The 24,411-nt window shown below is 38.6% G+C and overlaps 1 protein-coding gene across 1 annotated transcript in view; it reads right to left on the bottom strand.

Moving 5' to 3' along the window:
• Positions 1–24,411, bottom strand: part of LOC139671555 (ethanolaminephosphotransferase 1-like) — a 59,507-nt gene that overhangs the window by 19,031 nt on the left and 16,065 nt on the right. Inside the window, exons 3-6 of the mRNA XM_071554568.1 lie at positions 19,101–19,209; positions 16,955–17,029; positions 9,713–9,981; positions 1,826–1,934 (exon numbers count right to left, since the gene is read on the bottom strand). Coding sequence (XP_071410669.1) covers positions 1,826–1,934; positions 9,713–9,981; positions 16,955–17,029; positions 19,101–19,209 — 562 coding nt within the window. The remainder of the gene's footprint in view (positions 1–1,825; positions 1,935–9,712; positions 9,982–16,954; positions 17,030–19,100; positions 19,210–24,411) is intronic.

Raw genomic sequence — 24,411 nt, 5'->3', positions numbered from 1 at the left:
TAAACACACATTTAACTATAATTACGCTGTTAAAGTCACCATGTTAATGGCATTGTGAATAGTGTGTGAGACATAATGTTTTTCAAAGAAATCTTCTGGCTCTTACTTATGCCTACTCTGCTTGGGATAATGACAGAAGAAATACTCAGTTCTGTGCTCCAGAGATGTATTCATGCAAGCATACCACAGAAGACAGAAGCAGTACTTATTTCTAATGCTAATGGAAGAGTTCATCAAACCTTGCTTTGCAGCTGGTTTTGGTAGACTGTGAAAAAGGATGCTTGCTTCTGCAGATCTGATGACACTGACATGTTTCCCTACCACAAACCTTCCTACTGTGTTGAACAGTTTGAATTAAACCTCTATCCATGGCTTCCCAAGTGCAAAGGAAGCCATGAATGTACTCACTGAAGGGGCCGGCATGCGCTTTAGTGGCAGAAACCAAAGCAGCAATGTGCATAGTATAGAACAAGTGTGTTCAATGCACTGGCCCCTGCTACCACTCAGTATCAGAGCTGGTCTAATGTGCCACTTCTGGGTTAGCCAGCATCCATCTCCCCTGGACTTGCAGTGCTGCTTCAAGAGAACAAATCACTCCAGTTACACATCCATCAAGATCAATAATTCACTGACTACTGAAAACGCAACCACTGTTTTTTTCCACTTCCTTTCTTTCTTTTCTTCAGAGCTCCTAAATCAGGCCTGACAAGAAAAAGACTATAATCTTGGTCACACACAGTCAGTTTTGTACTCTTGGTAAGGCACAAAACCATGTCCTTGCACGTGCTACTCATTAGAAAGCACAGACTGAACACAGGGTCCTTTCCAATATGGGAATTCTGGGAAGCACTGGGAGATGGTACCAACTGAAGACCTTGCCATAGGAGAGGGTGGTGGGAGCACATATCAATCCAGTGGATTCAAAAGTGCCCTCCAAAATGCTCAGATGGCTCCTATCAAGCTGACACTGGGTGAATACCAAGTCGTCCATTTGGCTCAAAAGCAGAAGATATTTCTTGGGAATTAAGTCCAGACTGTTTGTGTCAAACAGGTACTTTGGTGCCCTCTTCTCATCACTTCTATCCTCATGAGAAAGTCCCTAAAACCTATATGCTAATTTCTTCACCTCCCAAGCAACACATCAAAGCAATTTCGCATACACACACTTTTTGGTAAGACTACCATGTTGTTAAGTCATTAAAATGTAACTGCTCTTGTTTTCAGTTTAGCTATAGCAGTTGAAAAACCCTTGATGCTTATTTCAAACTACACTGACAGTATCAAATAATGAGCAAATAGGCTATTGCTGTGTATGAAAAATGCATCACTTCTGTTCAGAATGCAATTCTAAAGAAGTGCTTAGAAACCACTTGATCCTTATTCATATTTTCAGTTGTGCGTCTAAGATTATTTCAATAATGTCTTCATTCCTTCTATTCATAATGTTTTGGAACATAGTGTGCTGCAGGCCAAAACATTAAACTTAGAACATATGTAAATGTGAGTAACATTTTACCTGAGTGACAAGAGGAGTTCCTGATACTCTGGGAGCCAGCCAGGCAGCACCCTGCACTGAAGTGCACATGTCGATGAGGAGTGTTTTCTGTATTATTTGTGTGCAACAGATAGTTATTCAGTGAGGAAAAGTATTTCCAAAATCACCTACTTTTTTGAAGTTTTCCAGTATTTTAATCAGCTCTATTCATGTATTTTTTTGTACCAGCCAACACTTAACAAAAGAAAAAAAAGGAAGATGGAAATACAAGACATATCTAATCAAATCAGTTAAAAAGCAGCATAATTTTGCATAGATTTGGACACTTACCTATAAGCAGGATTACTAATAGGTCTGTAATGTAATAACCAAGCAGCAAAGGCTTATGCCAGATTTCCACACCAACAGCACTGGTGAGCAGATATGCTGCTATTAATACCTATAGAAAAAAAAAGATAACACATTTTCAGTCCTCTACTTCTAAAGGCATAGAATCTCACTTATCATCTTAACACAAATGCAAAAGTAAAAAAAAATGCTATTCACCTCCTGTCCCCAGTTTACCCTATGTTGTCATCCCAAAACAATTACATCTAAGCAGTGAAGCAGCTTGCAGGGTCACCAGCAGAATTATTTAAAATGTATGAAATACGGTAAGCAAGTAACTTCCCTGCTCATGTGTGCATCTGTTTTCATGTGGTAGGTACTTACTTTTTCAGAACACCTAAGTTTTAAATCCCTTCTAAATGCCAGGTCTCCCCACTGCATATGTACTTTCTTGGTTTTGGATTCAGACTTCAGAATTAACAATGTGGTTATTTTTGCAGCTCAGCCCCCTGAACTGATCATTCAGAATAACTGAGATGGGAGAAAACCCCCTAAGATCCCCCCCTGAAATAATTATAAAAAAATCAATTGAATGTGAAGAAACAAAAAGGAGAGGAGAGAGCTGAAGTCCTCCCTGATTTTTACTTTGTTTGACAGATAACATCATTAGAGAACACAGAAAGAAACACAGTCAGATGTCGTTACAAGTGATAGGATGCACACACAAGTCATGAGTCACTTGCTGAAGTGCCATCAGTTTCAGCAGAGATGTAGTTTCTGCTCTCTCTTTAGAGTTAATTTTATGACACAGCTGAGGTTAGTATTCTTAATGCAGCCAAAATCCTATAAGGTCCTATAGCAATACCTTTCACATGCACTCTATTACTTGTAGCAGCACTACACACAGTTCATGGCACAGATTGATGAACTTCTACCATTTTACATGTGAAACAATAGCAAATGCAGCACTGCATATGATTCAGTGGTTCCCAAACCCTTGTGCCCTTGGTCCCACCTCCCTGAAGGACCCCTCTTTCCCTTGAAACGCATTTCCTTGCTTAACCCAGGCCACCCCCACCCTGCAGCCCTTTCTGCTGCCAGCATCCAGCTCACGGGACTGCTGCCCTGCTCTTTCTTTAGGCTGTTATGTTCTCAGCTGTTCAGTTTTGCCATAGGGCCCGTAAGGGGCTGTATCTTTTATGCTACACTTCAGCTCTAAATTAAAATGACAATCCTCATTATAATGCCATTTAGGAAACTGCATATTCATTTATTTATTCCCAGGTAACATTCAGTAACATTTATATTTTCCATTCAATACAGCCTCTTACACTGGGATGAAAAATTTTTTTCCAGATTTACTTGTATTATAGATGATTTTACTATGTATTATTTAGAGGTTTAAATACTAATTTTTTACTGTGTTACGTGTTTTTTCATTTTAATTTCAACCAACACATTTCCAGTCTTTTATTAAATTAAATGCTTTAACTCAAAGATACACTGAAAATCTCTTTTTTAAATAACAGGTTGTTTCAGATCACAGATTAACAGTGGAATATTGATGTCACTTCAAACTCCCTATTACACATGGATAACACTATATTTGACTTCACTTACATCTCTGTATTTAAATTCAAGATTCTTTCCCTATCAGTATGGAGCTTTTTAAGAGTTTCTGCATGGATGTGGCATTGCAGAATTGGATCTTTAAATTGCTTTTGCACAAATAAGCAGCACAATGGATCTGCGACAGAGAACAGTAGGCACTAGTGAGTGTTACATCTTGGGCTACTGAAGACAGTGAGTCAAATTTTGGCCTAAATGAAGGACATGCAATGGGTTTTACAAGGCACTACATCAGACCTAACATTTGGCTTTCTGAAGAAATGGCATATTATCCATGACATGACGGATGGTATCGTGACCCCATCAAAGCTAATGGCAAAACTCCAACTGGCTTTGACAGAGACTGAATTTACCCTCACATGTTGAATCCTGACCAGACTCTTTTGGCAAGTGAAAAAAGAGGAACATCAGTATTATCTGTTATTGCAGTCAGTACTTTTTGCAGGGCAGTCATGAGCAACACTGTCAGATGTCAGCACACATCTAGGAAAAGGAGTGCAGATGCAGTGAGCTCCCTCAGAGAATGCCCTGCCCTGCAATTTGATGATGCAACACTCACAGGATGACTTTGACTCTTATTTAACAGATGTAGTGTATGAAAAAACACTCCTTAGCTTCAAATTTTCTGTGCATTGCTTTCTGAGAACTCATCTCTTTGTTTTCACTGAGTCAGTCTCAAAGACCTCCTGTAGAAAGCTGTAAGGATGAGAAATTGGCTATGTTCCTTGATCTAAACTGTATTAGAAAAAAATTAAGAATGTCAAAATTATTAGCAAAAGCTAAGTATGCTAATCAGCTTCATAAACTGCTTTTTAAAGGCACTGCTGATAAAAATCAATCATCAATCAACCACTGAACAGCTTTAGTACTTTTCAGATATAAATGTAGTCATTAGCAAGTGAAAATAATTAGCAAGTCCAAATTAAAATAATTAGCAAGTCCAAATTAAACAATACTAGTGAGGACTATATAGAAAGGTAGTGTCAGACATATACAATCTTGGATTTCAACTCACTGCAGCATCTGACCAGGAACATTTTTGGCTTGCCAATGCCTTACCTATGAAGATGAGGAATACTTATGCTGAGAAAAATCTGGAAATACAAGGTGTTAATTTAATTTGCAGGCCCTTTGAAATCGCTGATAGCAGAACAGCAGGCTTCTAAGTAGACTCCCTGTTCTGTCACAATTTTTAAATCACAGCAACATAATCAGCTTTGCTTCTCTGTAAAATCAGAATAGTTCTTTGATGGGGCATTGGGAAATTCTATATAATCATAAGGCATTATGATTGGCCCTCAAAGTCTTCTAACTTCTAGCCTTTTAACTATTCTCTAAAACATTTGATTTTTTAAAATCACCATCTCATTCATGTCTTTCCAATACTGTAGGTATTGGATTTGTGATCATAATATTCTAGATTGTGTGTGTACATACATTTTTTTCTCCTACATGATTTACCATTTCTCTTTTACACACAGGCACATTTAGTATGCTGTATGACATTCTACAAAGTGAAAAAAATCAAATATTTTCTCATCTTTAAAAAAAAATGTGAGTATGCTTTTAAATTCTTTATGATCCCACAAAAAATTACATTAATTTTACCACAATATTCAATTTCACTAGCATATTGCTATAGCATTTTGTTTATGTGTTGAAGTATTTTTCATTAACACAGTGCTCAAATTGAACACCTAGAAAGGAAGTAATTTAAAATAAAAGTTTACTTTTTTCTTTTGAAAATAAATGTGACACTTGCCTAAAAGAGCAAGAATGAGTTCCCACAAGCAATTTCAACAGGAGTTAACTTCAATATGATGTGCAATTTTGCCATTTTAATTTTTACTCTGTTTTTCTTTCAACAAATAGTTGAAGATTGCAAATTTAGCCTATAGAAGATTTTCTTTAAAAGACCACTCTGCATTTAGCCATAATAGGTAAACAGTTTAAAGGCACATGGAAGATTAATCAAAAAAGAAAGTTTTGCACAGAATCATAATCAAGTGGTAAGGAACAAAGAAATCTGCTGCAGAAAAAGCCTGAGCACAGCAAGTTCTTCTGTTTAAATTTCACATGGAGACACCATCACGTTTCCTCAGATAACTGAGCACTGAGACCAGTTTCCAGCCCTGTCCGGAGGCAGCTTGTAGCAAACGCCATGCTCTGGTCAGCACTGCCTCCACACTGCTATCAGTTCTCTTACTTCGACAATTCCAGTGCACTCCTACCTTTCATCACAAGAAAGGCCATGCTTTGCACAGATATTTCAAATTAAAAAAACTCTTAATATCTTTTTAACTAAAATTAAATTGTGAATCCTAGTAAGGTCACCAAAGAACAAGACATTTGCATCCTTATGTTGCTTTTTAATAGACATCTTTTTCTGCCCCTCAGAAGAGGTAGAAATCTTTTCCAGATGTGAAGTGCACTTGCATTGCTTGGGATTCCTCTGCCAGTTCCTAAAACACTGGCAGCCACAGTAGATCCCCAGAAAAGGTCATATGAGTTTTGTAAAAAGTTATCAAAAGAAAACCTGGTATATTGGCACCCAAACAAAAAACCCTACCCCTACTTTGACTCAAAGGAAGGAGAAAAGAAAGTTCTACAATATTTCAGTTGCCATCTGCATCATGTACTTTATTTATTAAGAGTTCCAAGGCAGGCAGAGTGCTCTACCTGAGACTCTAGGCAGTACTGTCCAAAGTCCTTAGGCAGAAGCAGCTGGGAAAGCATCTCAAACTCAAATCCTGGGGCTTATGATTCAAGCACCCTTCAGGCACGACCCTATGGATATAGGATTTCTGGTAAACCTCCCCTTCCATAGCAAGGGCTGGGCCAGATAGACTTGCCTGTTGTCTTTTACATTTTGCTGCTTGTGCTGCTTTTGAGCTTGTCCTCTCAGCTGGGGAGAGGGAGAGAAAGGCGAGTGGAATCATCTGGATCACTCCAGCTCTACCACAGCTCTTCTTCGCGCTTCTGAAGTTTTATTTAAGAATATAAAGGTACCTCCTGTTACACTTAAGGCAGCATCAATGGAAGCAGAGGTGTCATTACATCATGTTTTAAAAATTAATATTTTGCTCCCCTTCTATGAACTCAACTGCAGTGGCTTATGAAAATCAACAGCAGGATTAGGGGAGTATTTCATTGGGGTAATATTAAATTTTTCAGGAGGAAAATAGACTTAAAAAAAAAAAAGAGGATGTCTGTGAAAATTACTATATGGCAAAAAAATCCCAAAGTTTTAATTTCCCAGAAAAGCTTTGTCTTTTTTTTCTCAAAAAAACTTAATTTGCAGATATTAGTTTTCTTCAGGTGGGCTTGTGACAAAAGAAAACATCTTTGTTTTCACAAGATGTACCCCAGAGAATTTCTTACAGATTATAGTAGAGGTTTCTTTTTCAACCTTTTCTTCAGACTGTGATTCTTGGGGTTTCCAATAGATGTGCTTATTCAAAGTGTATAAAAATTGTCTAGAGGCTATGGTACAGGGGCTCCTCTCCCTGCATCTTTTTCTGCTCACTCAGCAGTCAGCACAAGATAGCTCCTTGTGCTGGAGGGAAGAGAGAAGGTACAGATTTTCCATGCTGCAGATGCCTCCTCCTTGATTTTCGGTCTAAAAATGTAACAACCCTCTGACCAAGCATCTCTCAGACACATTACAGCCAGTTTTCAAGTTTACAAACCACAGCCTCCTGTAAATGGCTGTCTGCTGTAATCAAAGCTAATTGGAGTGCCAATTACAACCCAGCTGGCGTAATTGGGTTACCAGTTGTGATGAGTCATCAAGTCACAGAAAAATGTGATCTGCATAAGTCCCACAAATTTCCCTATCCATAATGAGGTATTTTTTCATGAGGAACCACGGCTCCTTTTATGTGAGTGGGCTGTCTGTGTTTATATACAGCAGAGCTGACTCAGCAGCAGTGTCCTGGGAGCCACATGCCAGTTAAGTTTTCATCAAGGTCAACAGTTTTGCACACTTATACTACTGTTATTTCGTGAGGTTTGTGATGATAATGAAGCCCAAAGTTCCTACCACCAAATATAAAAGCAGAAGCAGGGAACTTGACCACCTGAGTGTCTGATATGTCAATGAAATAGCATCACATTGTCTGTGAAATTACTGAAGACAGAACAGAGAGGTGCATTCCTGCAGCAATCCAGCTAGGAATGCCATAGAGGAAATAGTGAACTAAACACTGGAAATTAATCTGAAAGCAGCCTGTGAGTGCTTCCACAGTCTCTGCCTCTAAATGTGACTTTGGGAATATCTGTCACAGAAGCAGTGAGGAAAAAAACAGCAAGGGGAGCATTGTTTTCCTTACTCATCATCAGCCATTTGCTATTGTCCCCAGTATCTTCTCCACCAAGTAACTGGAGATGAAAAGCTACTTTTAATAGTGTACACATCATACAAATCTGCTGGATGGGTTTACAAAATGAGCAATTTTTAGGGGAATTAATATATTTTACTAGACTAGTTAGCACAGCTGGAAAAAATACATTATGCACTTTCTTGTGTGCATGGAATGGAGTTTGGACCAATAGAAAAATACCACCTTGATCTAAAATTCTGTCTTGTCTTTGTTCATAGGCAATCGCAATGATAAAAACTATTTTTTACAGAAGGGAAAACTGACATACAGAAATTACAATAGTACAGTCTTCTACCACTGTTGATAACTATGCTAAATAAAATAATAATTTTTTAAAAAATCCCTACATATACAAGCTTATCACTTTGACCATAGCCAAATCACTACAGAAGTTACTAGAAAGCAAGCATGGAGGATAGCAATCCAGTATCAGAGGGGAACAGGAAATAGCACTTGTTAGCACCTTGCATCCCAGTTAATCAACACAGTTTACAAACTTCACTGATATCCAGCCTCACCACAAATCTGTCATGCAGGGCAATGTTATTAGCATTATTTCCCAGACAGGAAAGCAGTGCCAGGGGAGTTGGTCACTAACAGGCACTGACAGAACTAACAGTACTGCTCTACTAGTTGATACCCATTCCCAGATTTAAACACTAATACAGTTCGGATGCTGTAGCAATCCAGCAGAGCTTTCTGAACATTCACGTACATAGTGATCATCTGACTAACAAGTGAAATTGGTTTGAACACAGCTATTCCTCTCCTGCTGGAAGAACTTCATTAAGAAGTCCTACACAGACATGGCTGAAACTTGCAGACCAGCTGGCTGCCTAATGTCTTAGTCCTGAGCCAACTTCTTTTCCCAGAACCTATTTTCCAGGGGATGAGACAGATGCGCCACAGCTGGACCACCATCTCTGAGTTGTTCTCAAACCACTGGGTTCTGATTATATTTACAGCAATACATCTGCAGCCATTAATTCAAATACTGTATATCCATTAAAACACATACTTTAATATTTGTCAAACTTCTTTTCAATTATGTGTATTTGTCTGTACCTTTCATCTCATGTCTGTGACAGGAAGCTTAGAAGACTGTGACTGTGTTCTTCAGGCCGCAAGAACTTGGCTTCTAGGAAACAGATAAGCCAGCCCAGAATTCCAGCGCTGTGCCCTTGGAAGTGCCCTGGGCATGTTTCCGAAGAGGTCCACCTCAAGGTAGGACTGTAAGCCAGTCAAGAACTCAGCTGGGGCTGACTCTGGGCTGATGCGTAATTCATGTTACTCAATGTCATTCCCTACAACTTTCTGACACCCATTACATGACCTTGACATTTTTTCAAGGGTAGAATTCATCAGACAACAGTTAATGCCCGCTGTATAGTTACAATCCTTTTTCCAATATGCACATTTATTATAAACCAGGGTAGAATTGAGAAGGTCTAGCAGTGTATAACTGTGTAATTACCATTAATAGATACTACTTGGACTAATTCACACCGTGTCTCAGAACCAAGTGTTGGGGGGAAAATTGCTTATGGCTTCAGACAGCATAATAATTTTGGTTAATACCACAAATAAAATACAGTTAGTGATATTCTCATGGGCACTATCTGGCTGCTAGGCTTGCTGTGAGTCTTTTTTCTCCTGCAAGGCAATGAATCTCTGATGCTGACAATTTTCTCAAGAGCATCCCTTTATTGCAAATGCAGGAAATATTTCTCAATTACTTTTAGGGTTATGCAATTTCACATATTTCCATATCTCAGCCAAATATATTTGCCTTGAGCTCCATTTTTCTATTTCTTTAATATTATGAAAACAATTACATAGTTAAAAAAATAAAACCAAAACAGGAATGATAAATACTTACCACTTGGCTTATATCATATCCCCAAGGAAGAAAAAGAACTCCTGTGTTATATTTCTCCCAGTGTGAACACATGAAGTTAAACAAGACAATGCTTAAATATATATACATTGTATATACAGAAACTCCAGTCTTCCCATTGTCTCGGGAACAGACAGAAAAAAAGGAAAGCACAAAAATGGAGGTAGCCCAGCTATCCAGTCCATGGTCAAATAGTTCTCCCAGAGGAGTACTGGACTGAGTCCTTCGAGCATGTTTCCCATCAATGGAGTCTAGAAGGATTGGGAAAGGAAAATAAATTAAATTGGAGCACAACAAAAGGCGTAACTTTCTTCACATACACTTCACTACTGCCATACATACCATATGGGAAAATTACACTGATGACAACAAACTGAAGCATGACAGTCTCCTCAATACCAACAGGTTAGGACTGATCAAAAAATACTTGCTTCAGTTATCAAGCAATTTTTATATCCTTGTGTCAGCTCTGAAGCTATAATGCCACCTTCCTTACGAGCTTTAGAAAGACACTTGTAATTACTTGCCCCCAGTGGTCTTGATACACTTTAATGTCAGTCCCTGTAACCAGTTTCAAGTGCTGAAAAGTGTCCATAGCTTCTCGCCCATCCACTGGTGTTGTGGACCCTGTGAGCCTTCAGACCACTTCTAAGGTATATTCACTAAGGCATTTAAACTGCCTGATGCTAAATGCCTCAATGACTGACAGTTACGTGGCAGCCTCAAAGAGCACATTTCACAAAATTTATTTGTGTTTGTGCCTACATATATTTTAAAGTGTCTTTTGGTTGAAATCTTGGTACACAAGAGTGTGCCTAGTTGGTCAAGGCCACCAGCAACATCCTGGCTTGTATCAGCAATAGTGTGGCCAGCAGGTCAATGGCAATGATCATTCCCCTGTACTCAGCACTGGTGAGGCCACACCTTGAATCCTCTTGGGTTTTGGGCCCCTCTATGCAAGAAAGACACTGAGGTGTTGGAGCACGCCCAGAAACGGGCAGCAGAGCTGGTAAAGCATCTGGAGCACAGGTTATATGAGGAAGCTGGGATTGTTTATCCTGGAGAAAATTAAACTCAGAGAGGACCATCTCACTCTCTACAACTACTTGAAAAGAGATTGTAGCCAGGTGGGGATCAGCCTCTTCTCCAAGGAAAAAGTGATAGGACAAGAGGAAACAGCTTCAAGTTGTGCCAGGGGAGGTTTAGATTTGATATTAGGAAGAATTTCTTCACCAAAAGGGTGGTCAAACATTGGAACAGGCTGCCCACATATATGGTGAAATCACCACCCCTGGAGGTATTTAAAAGATATGTTGATATGGCAGCTGGGGACATTGTTTAATGGTGGACTTAGCAGTGCTGGGTTAATGGTTGGATTTGATGATCTTAAAGGTCTTTTCAAAAATATATTATTATATGATTCTAAGAATACACTATAGTTAAGGTATGTTACATATTGATTAATTACTTTAATACTTGAGTGCTTGAAAGATGGTCCAACACTGTACTGGACCTCACTCTGAGAATGTAGTTGGACAATGTGGTTTGAGTTGATCTGATAATTCACTGCTGTTGAACAGGGGGACCTGCAGCCTGTTCAGCTGGTGGAAAGAGAGCAAACACTATGTTTTATTCTGTGTCGCTGAACAGAATTGGTGCTATGAATGGTAGAAAAAGCAAGGGAGATGACACAAGGGAGGTGTGGTGAATGCAGGGAGGAGGAAGGTGGTCTAGCAGTTGTAACCTTACTTAGTTGTACTGTCAAACCATACCTTTAGTCTCTTCTCTGATACTGTTGGTGAAAAATAGAAATATTTTCCTCTTGAAGTGTAAAGATACAGGATGAACCACTTACAAAAAAGTACACAGAACAAACCTTACAGATTACTCATTGTTGTCTTGAATTTCAAAATAAAATGGAGGAGTTTTCTCTTTAATGTTACTTGGAAGGTACTAAATCAGTTATTAGCTATTGATAGCATTAATAACCCAAAACTGACTAGAGATACCACTCAACAGAGTGAGACCAAAGACTCCACAGCTGCTATAGATCACATCCTACTTACTTCTCCAAATTATTTGGCAGTACTCTGAGTTTTGTTTAATGTAAATATACTTCAGGGACCTAAACTGGGAAAACATGGGATTTCATTTTGTACAGATTTTAGACTATATCTCTATTGTAATACCTAAACAGCTGTGAGATATCCTCTACTCAAATACAAATCTCTTGAGACAGTTCTCACAACTCTAAAATTAAATCTCTCATAGAGGATTTCAAATATGGGTTGCTCCTTCCTAGAGACATGTTCTTTCTCTATTAACATTACCACTGAATTTTCAACATCTTGCTGAAATGTGCAGAAAGAAAACTATATAAGATTGAGATTACTTGAATGATGTTACTATAACTGTTGAAATTCTTTCATTTGTTAAAGAGTATTTCTAAAACTTAACTAGCAAATGAGTATGTAAACAACCCTAAACAGTTTATGGTCTCTTATATTTCAAGAACATCTATCCAAAATAAGAGAGAATTCAGTTACAGGAGTAATACCTTTTTAAAATGAGAATGTTAGAAGATTTTTCTGTTCATAAATTATTTTGGGTTGTCACAAATGTATATTCACATTAGACACTAAAATATGTACATCACAGTGAAAAAATAGTTTTCATTTTGCAAGAACTTTGGTTTCACTGAAGAGGCTTATAATGGTACATAAAATACAGTATTTCTAATTATAATGGGCACAGAATAAAATATAGGGACTATGTGACACACATAAAATTGGATTTTCAAAAATCTGTACTCACATTTTCTATGTAGTTTCATTAGCTTTTTAAGAGACTGAAATTAGGTTTCAGTTTGAAATTTTAGGTTTCAGTTTGAAATCATTCACACCAACAATGATGTGTGTTCAATAGTGGACATACACTATGCCACATTTGCATTGCTTTAGAATTCATATATTATGATTTTGTCTCATGAAGGTTCATAAATATTGAGTTTTATTAAATTTTATATAACTTTTATAGAGTGGAATTCAAAATAACAGCAAAGAGCACTCCATTTTACGGAAAGAGGAAAGATACCAAACCTCCTTAAAAAAGGGGGTGGGGAGGAGAGAGCAACATTTGGAGAGAGGAACTGTGTCATTAAAAAGAAGCTGGGAGAGATTATAGCTGCATATTTGGTTAGTTATTATTGCTCTTTGCAGTCTTCCAAAGGGAAAACTTCGGCCATACAGAATTAAATCTGAGACTAAAAATTTCATAAAGTGGTTTGGACAGCAGACATAAAAATCTACATATACATTAATTCATTATAGCTTTGACTGTCAGCATCATATTCCTTGCCTTCCCAGTATTAGGAACTACAGGCCTCACTGGAAAATCTATATTAAGAATCTCAGAAGCTGAACTTCCCATGAGCTTTCTAGGGTGTCATATGGTAACAGCTCCAATAAGTAATTCCTGTTTATGAAACAATAGCCACTTCATTAAATTCTATACAATTACATAAAAATGCTTTTCACAAAAGAAACTGCTGCTTCTGACAATGATTATAGAGAGCTGTTAGGGAATTCTGACTCATAGTCAGCTTTGAGGGACAGTTGTCCCATTGCTTTCTATGGTACAAAGAAATTCTGGAAAAAATAATTCTGGCAAGATCTCACCAATTTAATAGAATTGTCAAGGCAGTTACAATGCAGAGGGCGATGTCTGCACAGGGGATAGCCCCAGGTCAATCAGAATGGCTCTATATGCATGAATCTGATTCGAGATGTGGTCAGCACCATTGGAGAGCACTGCAGTGTACATTTATAACACAACTGTATGCAGCCTGAGTATCTCAGGTATGGCACACAGATGTATGGCTACATGCAATGGCCTTACAACAAACAGCTCCAAGGAAAGTGTACATTTAGAATCCTAGATTAGAATCATTAATGTTGAAAAAGAACTCTAGGACCATTAAGTCAACTTTGAACTGAACACTATGTCAATTAAACCACAGCACTAAGAGCCACATCCAGTCATTTCTTGAACACTTCCAGGGATGGTGATTCCACCACCTCCCTGGGCGGCCTGTCCCAATATTTAGCAATCCTTTCAGTGAAAAATTTCTTCCTGATGTCCAGTCTGAACCTCCCCTGGCACAGCTTGAGACCATTTCCTCTCATCCTGTCACTAGTTGCCTGGGAAAAGAGGTTGACCTCCACCTGGCTACAACCTCTTCTAAGGTAGATGTAGGGAGTGAGATGGTCCCCCCTGAGCCTCATCTTCTCCAGACTAAACAATCCCAGCTCCCTCAACCACTCCTCAAAGGACTTGTGCCCCAGATGCTTCATCAGCTCTGTTGCCCTTCTCTGGACTCACTCCAGCAACTCAATGTCTTTCTTGGAGTGAGTGGCCCAGGAACTGGAAACAGTCATTGAGGTGCAGCCTCAGCAGTGCCAAGTACAGAGGGACAATCACTGCCCTGGTCCTGCTGTCCACAGCACTGCTGATACAGGCCAGGATGCCATTGGCCTTCTTGGCCACCTGGACACACTGCTGGCTCATGTTCAGCCGCTGACAACTAGCACCCCCAGGTACTTTTCCGCCAGACAGTTTTCCAGTCACTCTTCCTCCAGCCTGTAGTGCTGCATGGGGTTGTGACCCAAGTGCAGGACCTGGCACTTGGCCTTGTTGAACATTTTACCACTGGCTTCGTCCCATTCATTCAGCCTGTCCAGATCCCTCTGCAGAGCCTTCCTGCCCTCCAGAAGAACAACACTGCCATCCAATGTGATGTCATCTGCAAACTGACTGAGGTTGAACTTGATACACTCATCCAGGTAATGGATAAAGATATTAAGCAAGACTGGCCCCAATACTTAGCCCTGGGGAACACCACCAGTGACTGATTGCCAACTGGATGTAGCCAACCAGACAGTTTTTAACCCAGTGAGGAGTGCACCTATCCAAGCCATAGCCTGCCAGCTTCTCCAGAAAAGTGTTGTGGGAGCAAGTATCAAAGGCTATACTGAAGTCCAGGTAAACATCCTCAGCTTTTCCTTAATCCACTAGGCTGGTCACTTGGTCACAAAAGGACATCAGGTTGGTCAAGTAGGACTTGACCCTCCTCAAGCCATGATGGCTGGGTCTCTTCCCCTCTGGTTCCTATATGTGCTACAAGATGGCACTAAGATGACCCTGTTTCATGACTTTCTCTGGCTCCAAGAACAGACCGACAGGCCCATAGTTCACCAGATTCTCCATCCAAACCTTTTTGCAGAAGGGTGCCACATTGTCTCACCTCCAGTCATCCAGGACTTTCCTGATTAACTGTGATAAATGATGGACAGTGGCTTGGCAAGCTCTTCCACTGGTTCTGTCAGTACTCTCAGGTGGATCCCATCCAACCCCATAGACTTTTGAGTTGTCTAGGTGGCACAGCAGGTCACTACTTCCTCCTGGAGGAGGGGGTCTATTCTGCTCCCCACACCTGTCTACCAGCTCAGGGGACTGGCTGCCCTGAGTATATCGGGTCTTTCTGTTGAAGACTGAGGCAAAGAAGGCATTAAGTACCTCAGTGTTTTCCTCACCCTGGGTTACAATATTTCCCTTCAAATCCAATGAAGGATGGAGATTTTCCTTCGCCCTCTTTTTGCTATTAATGCATCTATAAAAACGTTTTGTATTATCTTTCACAGGCATGGCCACATTGAGTTTTAGCTGAGCTGTCAGCTTTCTAGTCTCTCTAAATGATGTAAGGACATCCTTGTACTCTTCCTGAGTTGCCTGCTCCTTCTTTCCAAGGTCGTAAACTCTCTTTTTCCTCCCCCAGGTTCCAGTGAAAACTTCCTATTTTTAGCCAGGCCAGCCTTCTTCCCTAATATCTCATCTTCCAGCACATAGGGATGGCCTGCTGCCACACCTTTAAGATTTCCTTCTTAAAGCAGGTCCAGCCTTCCTGGACCCCTTTTACACCACACTGTGCGGTCCATATAAAAATACTAGCTTGAGTCCTCCCAAAAATTAACTCTGTTGTACCCCATTGTGGAGAGACTAGTTCAGAATCAGACAGCTTTCAAAGAGAAAGCAAAAAAAAGCCATGCTAACATGGATCTCATTCCCAGATATGCATCAGTTCAGGTTTATGTCTTCATTCCACTGCACAATAAGGTGCAATGTACTTAAAGATACAGTCATGGCAAGGTACAACATAATAAAAATGGAATATGAAACTGAGGTGAGGGTGTTATTTGAGAAAAACAGCAAGAGAAAAGAAAAAAAATGATACTTCATCTCCAGAAGAAGCTCAGACCTGTCGTCACCTCTGTCATCACCATCTCTCCTGACACACGCCATAAGCACTGAAGCACCTAACAGTTTCCTTTTTCTCTGCTTTGCCCTTCATTTTCCCTGTCTTTGAAGGCACCTTCTGCTAATGCTGGTGCCAGGGAGCTTCTCAGAATATCATCAAGGAACAAAGACTTTTATGAAACCGAACAGTAATGACTCTCCTGCGAGGGCAGGCTAAGAGACCTGACGTTGTTCAGCCTTCAGAAGTGAAAGCTCCAGGGAGATCTTAGCAAGGTCTTCCAGTACCTAAAGGGGGACCTACAAGAAAGCTGGGAGGGGACTTACAAAAGTATGTATTGGCAAAGGGAAATGGGTTCAAACTGAAAGAGGGTAGCTTCAGATTAGATATTAGGAAGAAATTCTTTACTGTGAAAGTGGTTAGACTGGATCAGATTGCCCAGAGCAGTTGTGGGTGTCCCACCCCTGGAAGTGTCCACATTGGATGGGACTTTGAGCAACCTGTCTAAAGGAAGGTGTCCTTGCCCATAGCAGGGGGAAAGGAACTAGATGGTCTTTAAGGTCCCTTCTAATCCAAACCATTATATGGTTGACTGCTGCTACATCATGATTTACATTGTTCCTCTAAAATAATTCGAACTTTGAAGAGGGATAAGAACTACCATCAGAGAATCACTAATATATGATTTAATATGCTGTTTGGGGTTTTTCTAAAGTTTTACAATATTTTTTGTGTGTTTGTGTGGTTTTGGTTGGTTTTTGTTTGGTTTGGTTTTTTTCATTTAAGAAAACTGTTTTGGAAAGAGATTGGTAATTTATCCACAATGCCTCTTCATCTCAGAATCCACACAAGTGAATTTGAAGATAAAACTATATGAAAACAGCAGATGTGTAAATAATTTCACTGTACCTTACCTAAAGCATAAGCACAAAAGGTGGTAAAAGCACTGAACAGCCACACCCAGGTGGGAACAAGTCCAGGACTGGTACCTGAAATAAAGGGGGTCGTGAGTCATTGTAACAGTGCTTAACATCACAAAAATCCACCAACGTATGCATATTTACAAAAACAAGCTGCTACTGATTAACCCAGTGCATCAAACAGATTGAAATATTTGGTTTTGACCTTCAGGCATCAGTGAGCTCCATCAAAGAGGCATTGACCAGGCTTAAATGTGTTTACACTGTAAAGGACAGAAGATAACTTAGAGGTTTTTTGGTCTTGAAATTACTCTAGTACAATACAATAACAGTAACCAGCCAAAAAACTTCACAGGCCACAGGAAGACTATCCATCGACAAATTAGTTAATGTTTATGTAATATCCAGAAGCAAAAAAAGGGTAGTTTTCAAGTATGATTATTAGTGCCAACCTGGGGTTCGTGTAGCACTTTTACCACACAGATATGAACAGGAAGTTTTTGTCCCTAGGCTAGGACAAATATTAGCAACCTTTTTATTTCCTTGAGAAAAAAAAAAAAAAAAAAGTTGAATTGGAGAGAGCCCAGCATTCTGTTCTTGCTTTGCTGATAGCATTAACCCAGGAACATTGTTGCGTTTTTAAAGAAATCTATCTTTTTTTCCAAAGGCAGTTCTATATAACCTAAACATCACCCAGTAAGTACTACACCAACACTAAACAACAGTAAATGTCTCTCAGGTTTCTGGCATTTGGCACTGAACGCAGGGAATTCCTGCATACAGAGGTTTGTCCTTGCCTGAATGATGCCAGGAGTTGCCAGCACCTAAAGAGTGCCCTGACTACCTTTCTCAGAACCTTGTCTGCCATTATGAAAGAAAATATGGCAATTCCTGACTCCTAGCTGCAAATCTGCAAAGTGAAGAATGAAAACCAGCTGTCCAGGAAATTAAGTCTTTTATTTCTGATCCTAGGTATGGGATTGATATATGATACTCAAAAGGCTTGTTAGGTTGCATGAACGTTTTCAATCAATTGAGAAATGATGGGCACTGTTCTCACATGAAATAGAGAAGAGGCTTGCAAACTACACATACAGGTCTCAACTCCAACAGACTTAATGACCATTTCAAAGATCTTCAAGTACTATGAACACATACTCGAAATTTGTGAAGATAACATCATCCCATTAAAAACATTAGTTCTGGATGTTTTTTTTTACAGAACTTAGTATCAGCCGCATTGATAAAAAATCCAAGTGTTTTAAGAATGAGGCCACACCATATATAACAAGCTAATCCTGCAAACTGAATGCTCATACAGGATTACTTTTGAAACAAAACTGCTAAAAAGTATCTCTGCCTCTAGAATTGTCACCATAAGGGTACAAACAGCCCACACCAAAGGAACCCTTTGAATCTGATGACAGGCATAAAAAAATTAAAGACAGCTCAAAGCAGCTGTTTCAAAAAATAAGTGTTGCATTCACTGAATTGTGTGGTTTAAGAAAACCTAAGCTTTTTTTTATTTGCACAATATATGTATATTTATATTTACATATATATACACATATCTTATATATTAATCACCTGGAAGATGCTTACTACTCCAACAGCAGGTCCGAGAAGCCCAGAACTGAACATGCTCTACAGGTAGAATAATCAGCTCCAAAAAGCTTCTGTCTTGGTTGATCATAAGGAGCAAATTCAGACTTTGAAAGTTATAACTTGGAGAGACATTTATTTAGAAACTATGTCTGTAGCAGTGTTGAAGGGGGAGCTGGGTGTAGTAATGAATGGAAATTAACTCATTCAGGCATCAAGTAGGTATTAGGAAATGTGAAATCAATTAAAATTTAGGTAGGTTTTGGCCGTGTCTTTAAACACTGGAACAAACTTTAAATAAAATGAGATATTATCATAGACTTCAAGCAGCATATGCTGACACTCATTTTAGGGATAAAATTAAACAATATCTTTATCTGAATTTAAAATGCCACATGTGAGGTCAGATCCTCCCATGCAAGCATGGAGCATCATTAAGAGACTGAGTGGAAGGTTCAGGTGTCTTATCCCTCCCTGTAACATTCAGAAATAAAAGCAGCTCACTATGTCTGAAAAATTACAACAAGAAGATATTTACCTGAGGCAGTGTAGTCCCAGTCATAAAAAGATATTAGAAAATAATTAAATAAAATCATGACAAATCCAGAGAATGTTAACAGGTTGGGAGCAATCCACAAAGGCACTATCTGTTAAAAAAAGAAAGAAAAAAATCTCAGAAAACTTGTACATCCTATTTTAATTAGTGAGGAAAGATGCCTTTATATGACATCACCAATGTTCAGATATGTGCATATTTCACCATTTTCAAATTACAAAACAGTTTTAATTTCTGACAATTACTTTCAAATGCAATCCTTTTGCCTGATCTTTGTGACTGCAGTAAGAATGACACTTTAAAATGTTGTATTCCCTAAGTTGTACATTACCCTTATTTACCCAGCCATGAAGGAGGGCTTCCTGCAATCCTCTGTATCAGAACTGAAAGAAGACTGTAGCACCCCAGTGTGGTAATTCAGCATCCACATGGCAGTTTTTTTTAAGCATTCTATTCCCATGCTAAAAAAAGGAAATTTCCTCTTCTAAAATATATCAGTAATTTCTAACTTGACAAAATCAGACCCTGAGTGCATTACATTTTCAGATTCAGATCTCCCTGTTACAAGCAGCTCTCTATTGCTCTAGATAGTAACTTTCTGCCAGGGTCTCCCTCTTTCCTCATAAATTATAAACACTACATTAATTCATTTTACTTTGTAGGGTGCTGATAAGACCTCTGTCTTCACCTAAACCTCTAATTCTTTGTCCCAGTAACCATTCTCAGCTATTCATACCCTGAGGCTTTAAGGCACTCCTTACACAGTAACAGGGATCCCTCTAGGTAATGCACTTTCCAAGTAACACAGTTTCTCCAGCTTTTTTTTTTTTGAAATAGCATACACAGCTTTTTACATAATTTGTAGACAGAACATATTTGAAGAAATACTAAGTTTCAAATACTCCCATCACTCAAACACATTATCAGTATATTTAAAATACAAAAATATTGGAGACTTATAATCAAATTCTTTAAAGTGTCTAAGGACTGAAAATGTATCTAAAGTACTTTAACACTAAAAAATATTACAAGACAATAGTAAAGAAAAGGAAATAAAATAATTTCAGATACTAATAATAGTTTTGAAAGCAAATGTTTTGTTAGTTTTTCTGGACTAGTTAGATGGACAGACAGATGAATACATATGACTTTGTACACATCTTTACATTTCCTCTATCCTATCACTACATTTTTTTTCATTTGAATGCTTAGACAGAATAATTATCCTGACTAAATCCCTTTTTACTACTAAAGAACAATTTATAACATTCAGGAGAAATTGTGCAATTGACGGTGTACAGTCTACAGTGAAAACTTTCAAAAATCAGACTAAAATTTCTGAATACTTTTCTGTTATGATTCTTAAATGTTTTCTGTAATATTACTGGGAGAACTATTATATCTGAAAGTTGCTTTCTTTATCACCAGGATTTTATTACTAATTTTAAAACACTGTATGTCAGCTTTTATAATATTTAAAATACATCATGGAATGCAACTACAATAAAAAAAGTTAACATATCTGAGTGTCCAAAAGCCTCAAGCTAAACCTCTAAGAAAAGGGACAGCAAACATTCCCTGAAGTGCCTACTGGAGAACACCTAAGTAGGAACCCTTCACAGCACAGTCCCCTTTTCTTATATTGACTGGATTTTCAGCATGCAGTGACAGCAGCACATCTCCCGGTTTTGCTACCTGAGGATGCATAAGATGAATCTTCTGTTGGGGAATTTCTCTGGTGTCTATGACCTTACATGAAACAAGAACAACAAACCCTGAAAAAATTCTAGATTTGTCTCTTTTAATCTAAACCATAGATCAAAATAGTGCATTAAGATGCTGTGGTTGATCAGTTTATGTGAATATACAGATACCATCCAATGTATTGCTTTAAAATGACTGACTTCTCCTATATGATTCATAAGAATTGCTGACTATTAACTCCAGTGAGGCACCACAAACATCTGCTTTCTAATTAGGCTCATCATTCTAAACAGTGACAATGTCGTTATTAAATTATTACAGGAAACAATTTATGCCTAGATGGTGCAAACATGAAGAAGTTATTTTAACCTGCTTTTTTGCTAACAGCATGTATTTTAAGAAGGAAACCTTCAAAGGATGTTGTTATACTTGCAATCCCTTTATCTAACAGACACACCATGAAAAACAGTTACAGGAGTTCTGTCCTCAGGAAAACAGACTCTGCTGCAGTTAAACTCCTAAGCATGTTCTTTTGATCCTTACTGAACCTAATCTGTCTAGGTATTTGGAAAAAATTCCAGTTGAAAAATCCTTTTTGTTACATTTAATGCTCCTTATCCTTTTGGTTGGCATTACACTACCACAATTAAAAACTCACAGGGTTTTCAAGACTGACTTCTTACACACCTTGGAAAAATAGAACCTGAATTTATCAAAGGATACATCTGCAAACTTTATTACCTAATTAACAGACAGTAGAAGTCTAATACATCAGTGCATTACATGATTAATACAGCTGGAGGTGCCATGGGAAGAATCACACCTGCTCACTGGCAAAACCTTTGTACACTTAAACCTTTTAGAAACCTTTTAGTTCCACAAAATACTAACTGATTTCAGTTTCACCAGGTCTACATCCACTCATGCTAAAAGCCTTAATACAAACAGCAAATGCTTTAATATATCAACTATTTGGATAATAAACAATAAAGTACACATTTATTTAAAGCCCTGTTCAAACTTCACTGAGTCTCTTGCGACCACTAAAATTCTACTCTTGCCCAATTCTAGTGATAAAATCAAAGTTCATAAAGGCAACATAGGGGAATGTAATTTGTTTCAGTGAAGCTGGCATACACCTATGTATCCCAGTGGGATTTCCTTCTTTTCCTCTCATTGTTCTGCACAAATGTGATTTCTTGTGAATACAAATAAAGGAGGAATATTCAGATCATGTAGTAGCTAACTAATAGTATCCATTATTTCTTGGAGAACACAAGATTAGGCTTTCTCAATTAAAGGCAAATGGATGGAGCATTGAATTAAATGAAGACTAAATACCTATAGCTGCATAATCAGAATAGTCTTAAATAACATGTAGAGGAAGTAAAACATTACTCTGTAGAGTCATATCCTGGCTTGTATCAGCTATAGTGTGTCCAGCAGGTCCAGGGCAGCACTGGTGAGGCTGCACCTTGAATCCTGTGTCCAGTTCTGGGCCACTCACTCCAAGAAAGACATTGAGGTGCTGGAACAAGTCCAGAGAAGAAGGGCAACAGAGTTGGTGAAGAGTCTGGAGTGTAAGTCCTACAAGGAGTGACTGAGTAGTGGGCTGAGGTTGTTCAGCCTGAAGAAAAGGAGGCTCAAGCAGCGGCATTATGACTCTCTACAATTACTTGAAAGGAGGCTGTAGCCAGAAGGGAGTCAGTCTCTTCTCCCAGGTAACAAGTGATAGCACAAGAAGAAACAGCCTCAAGCCATGGCAGGGGAAGTTATGCTGGACATTAGGAAAAATTTCTTCACCAAAAGGGTTGTTGAGCATTGCAGCAGGATGCCCAGGGAAGTGGGCATCCTGAAGGTATTTAAGCAACATGTACTTATGGCACCTGGGGACATAGCTTAGTAGTGGAATTGTCAGTGTTGGGCTAAGGGTTGGCCTCAATGATCTTAAAGCTGTTTCCAACATAAACGATTCTATGGTTCTATGAGTCATATAGTTGTTACTACAGTTTCATACAACATGGAAAAGCTGCCATTGACAGGAGTTTATTTTATACATCATAGAATATTATAGTCTAGGGCAGGCTCATAGTTCACTTATAATGCTTGCAATAGGTATAAGCTAAAAAAAACCCCACCAGTGGTGAGTAAATGTACTCAAAACTTCTCCTAAAACTAAGACTTGATATTATTTATTATGATATCATTGGTTTACTTGCACTCCAAGAGAAAAATATTATTCTGACGATCAGATGAGCAGAATTTTCTTGAACTGAGTTTGGAATAATAGCTACTGCCACACCTGGTTTCAGAATCTACCCAGGAACAAAGTCATTAAAGCAACTTCCATTCCTACTAATATTTTACAAACAGTTACACTGTGACCAATAATTTTGGTGCTTTTCCAATTCCCATATTTATTTCTAGGAGCAACAAAATTGACTCTAGTGCAATCTTTGTTACATACGGCTTTTCCTCTGCTGCTATGCACTGCCAGCTCCTCTGCAGGACTCTGATTCTACATGGCACTATCTTCTCACCTTAGAATGACTACTACAAAAACTGAGAGCAATATAGTTACCCTTTAAGTCCTTACAACATGTCACTGAGAATTATTCTGTAACAATTTTGCACCAGAAGGCAAAGTAGCACATTCATTGCTCTATCTTCAGGGTTCAAAGCAAACCAAGTGGCAAAGTACAGACAGCACCCAGTCTTTGGTTCTGTACTCAGATCTCCCAACTTTTGAAATAGGTTTTCAGTCCTTTGCTCTAGTTCAAGTTCTCCTCCAGAAAGAAGCAAATAAATCATGCTCCCCTAAAACTCAGTGAGGTTTAAAAAAATCTGAAGAGGTCACATTTTTAGTGAGATCTATCACCCTATGCTACATGGGGACATTTAAGAATGCTCTTTTTCCTCTGGTAAAATGCTGCAACTGATAGAACTATCTCTGAAGGCAGTTTTGCATTGCAATGCATCCCCTTCAATCTGAGAGCAGATTAATACCCACGGATCTCCTAAACAAAAGTGCAAATGCACAGTAAAACCCCTGCTCATCTCCTGTGTCAGACTACTGAGTGCTGGAGGGACACTTCTGCCTCACTATTTTCCTCAATATTATGATGGGAATGAAAACAGAGCCTCTGAATTGAATTACTGAATTCAGTGTCACATCTTTGAATTGCTTTTTACTCCTACCATGTTTGGATTGTTTTTAATTCTTAAGTTGTGACACACAAACACTTTTCACTAAATTATACTAAGGTTATGAATGAGAGACTATGAGTTTCCTGTTATATTAAGAATAAGCAACACCTGAACTATAGAAGCCAAAGACTGCAGATCCCGTGGCATTCTGACCATGTACATCCTTTTTTGTTTATGCAAAGGTTTATTTTCAAATTTGCTCCAAGCTAAATATGTCCTGCAGATGCAGAAGTCACTGCTTTCTTGGAGATCAATAAAGTTTGTATTTATTTGAGTTAAAGTCATTGTGGTTTTTTGCCAACAACAGCATAACTGTTTGTGAGTGGTTTATTTTTAAAAACTGAATATTGTAATGCATTCAAGAGATGACATCTTCCAATCA

The sequence above is a fragment of the Pithys albifrons genome, chromosome 4 (genome assembly GCF_047495875.1).
Source record: "Pithys albifrons albifrons isolate INPA30051 chromosome 4, PitAlb_v1, whole genome shotgun sequence".
NCBI lineage: Eukaryota > Metazoa > Chordata > Aves > Passeriformes > Thamnophilidae > Pithys > Pithys albifrons.
Note: the sequence above shows the minus strand (reverse complement) of the source record. Positions and strands in the feature narration are given on the sequence as shown.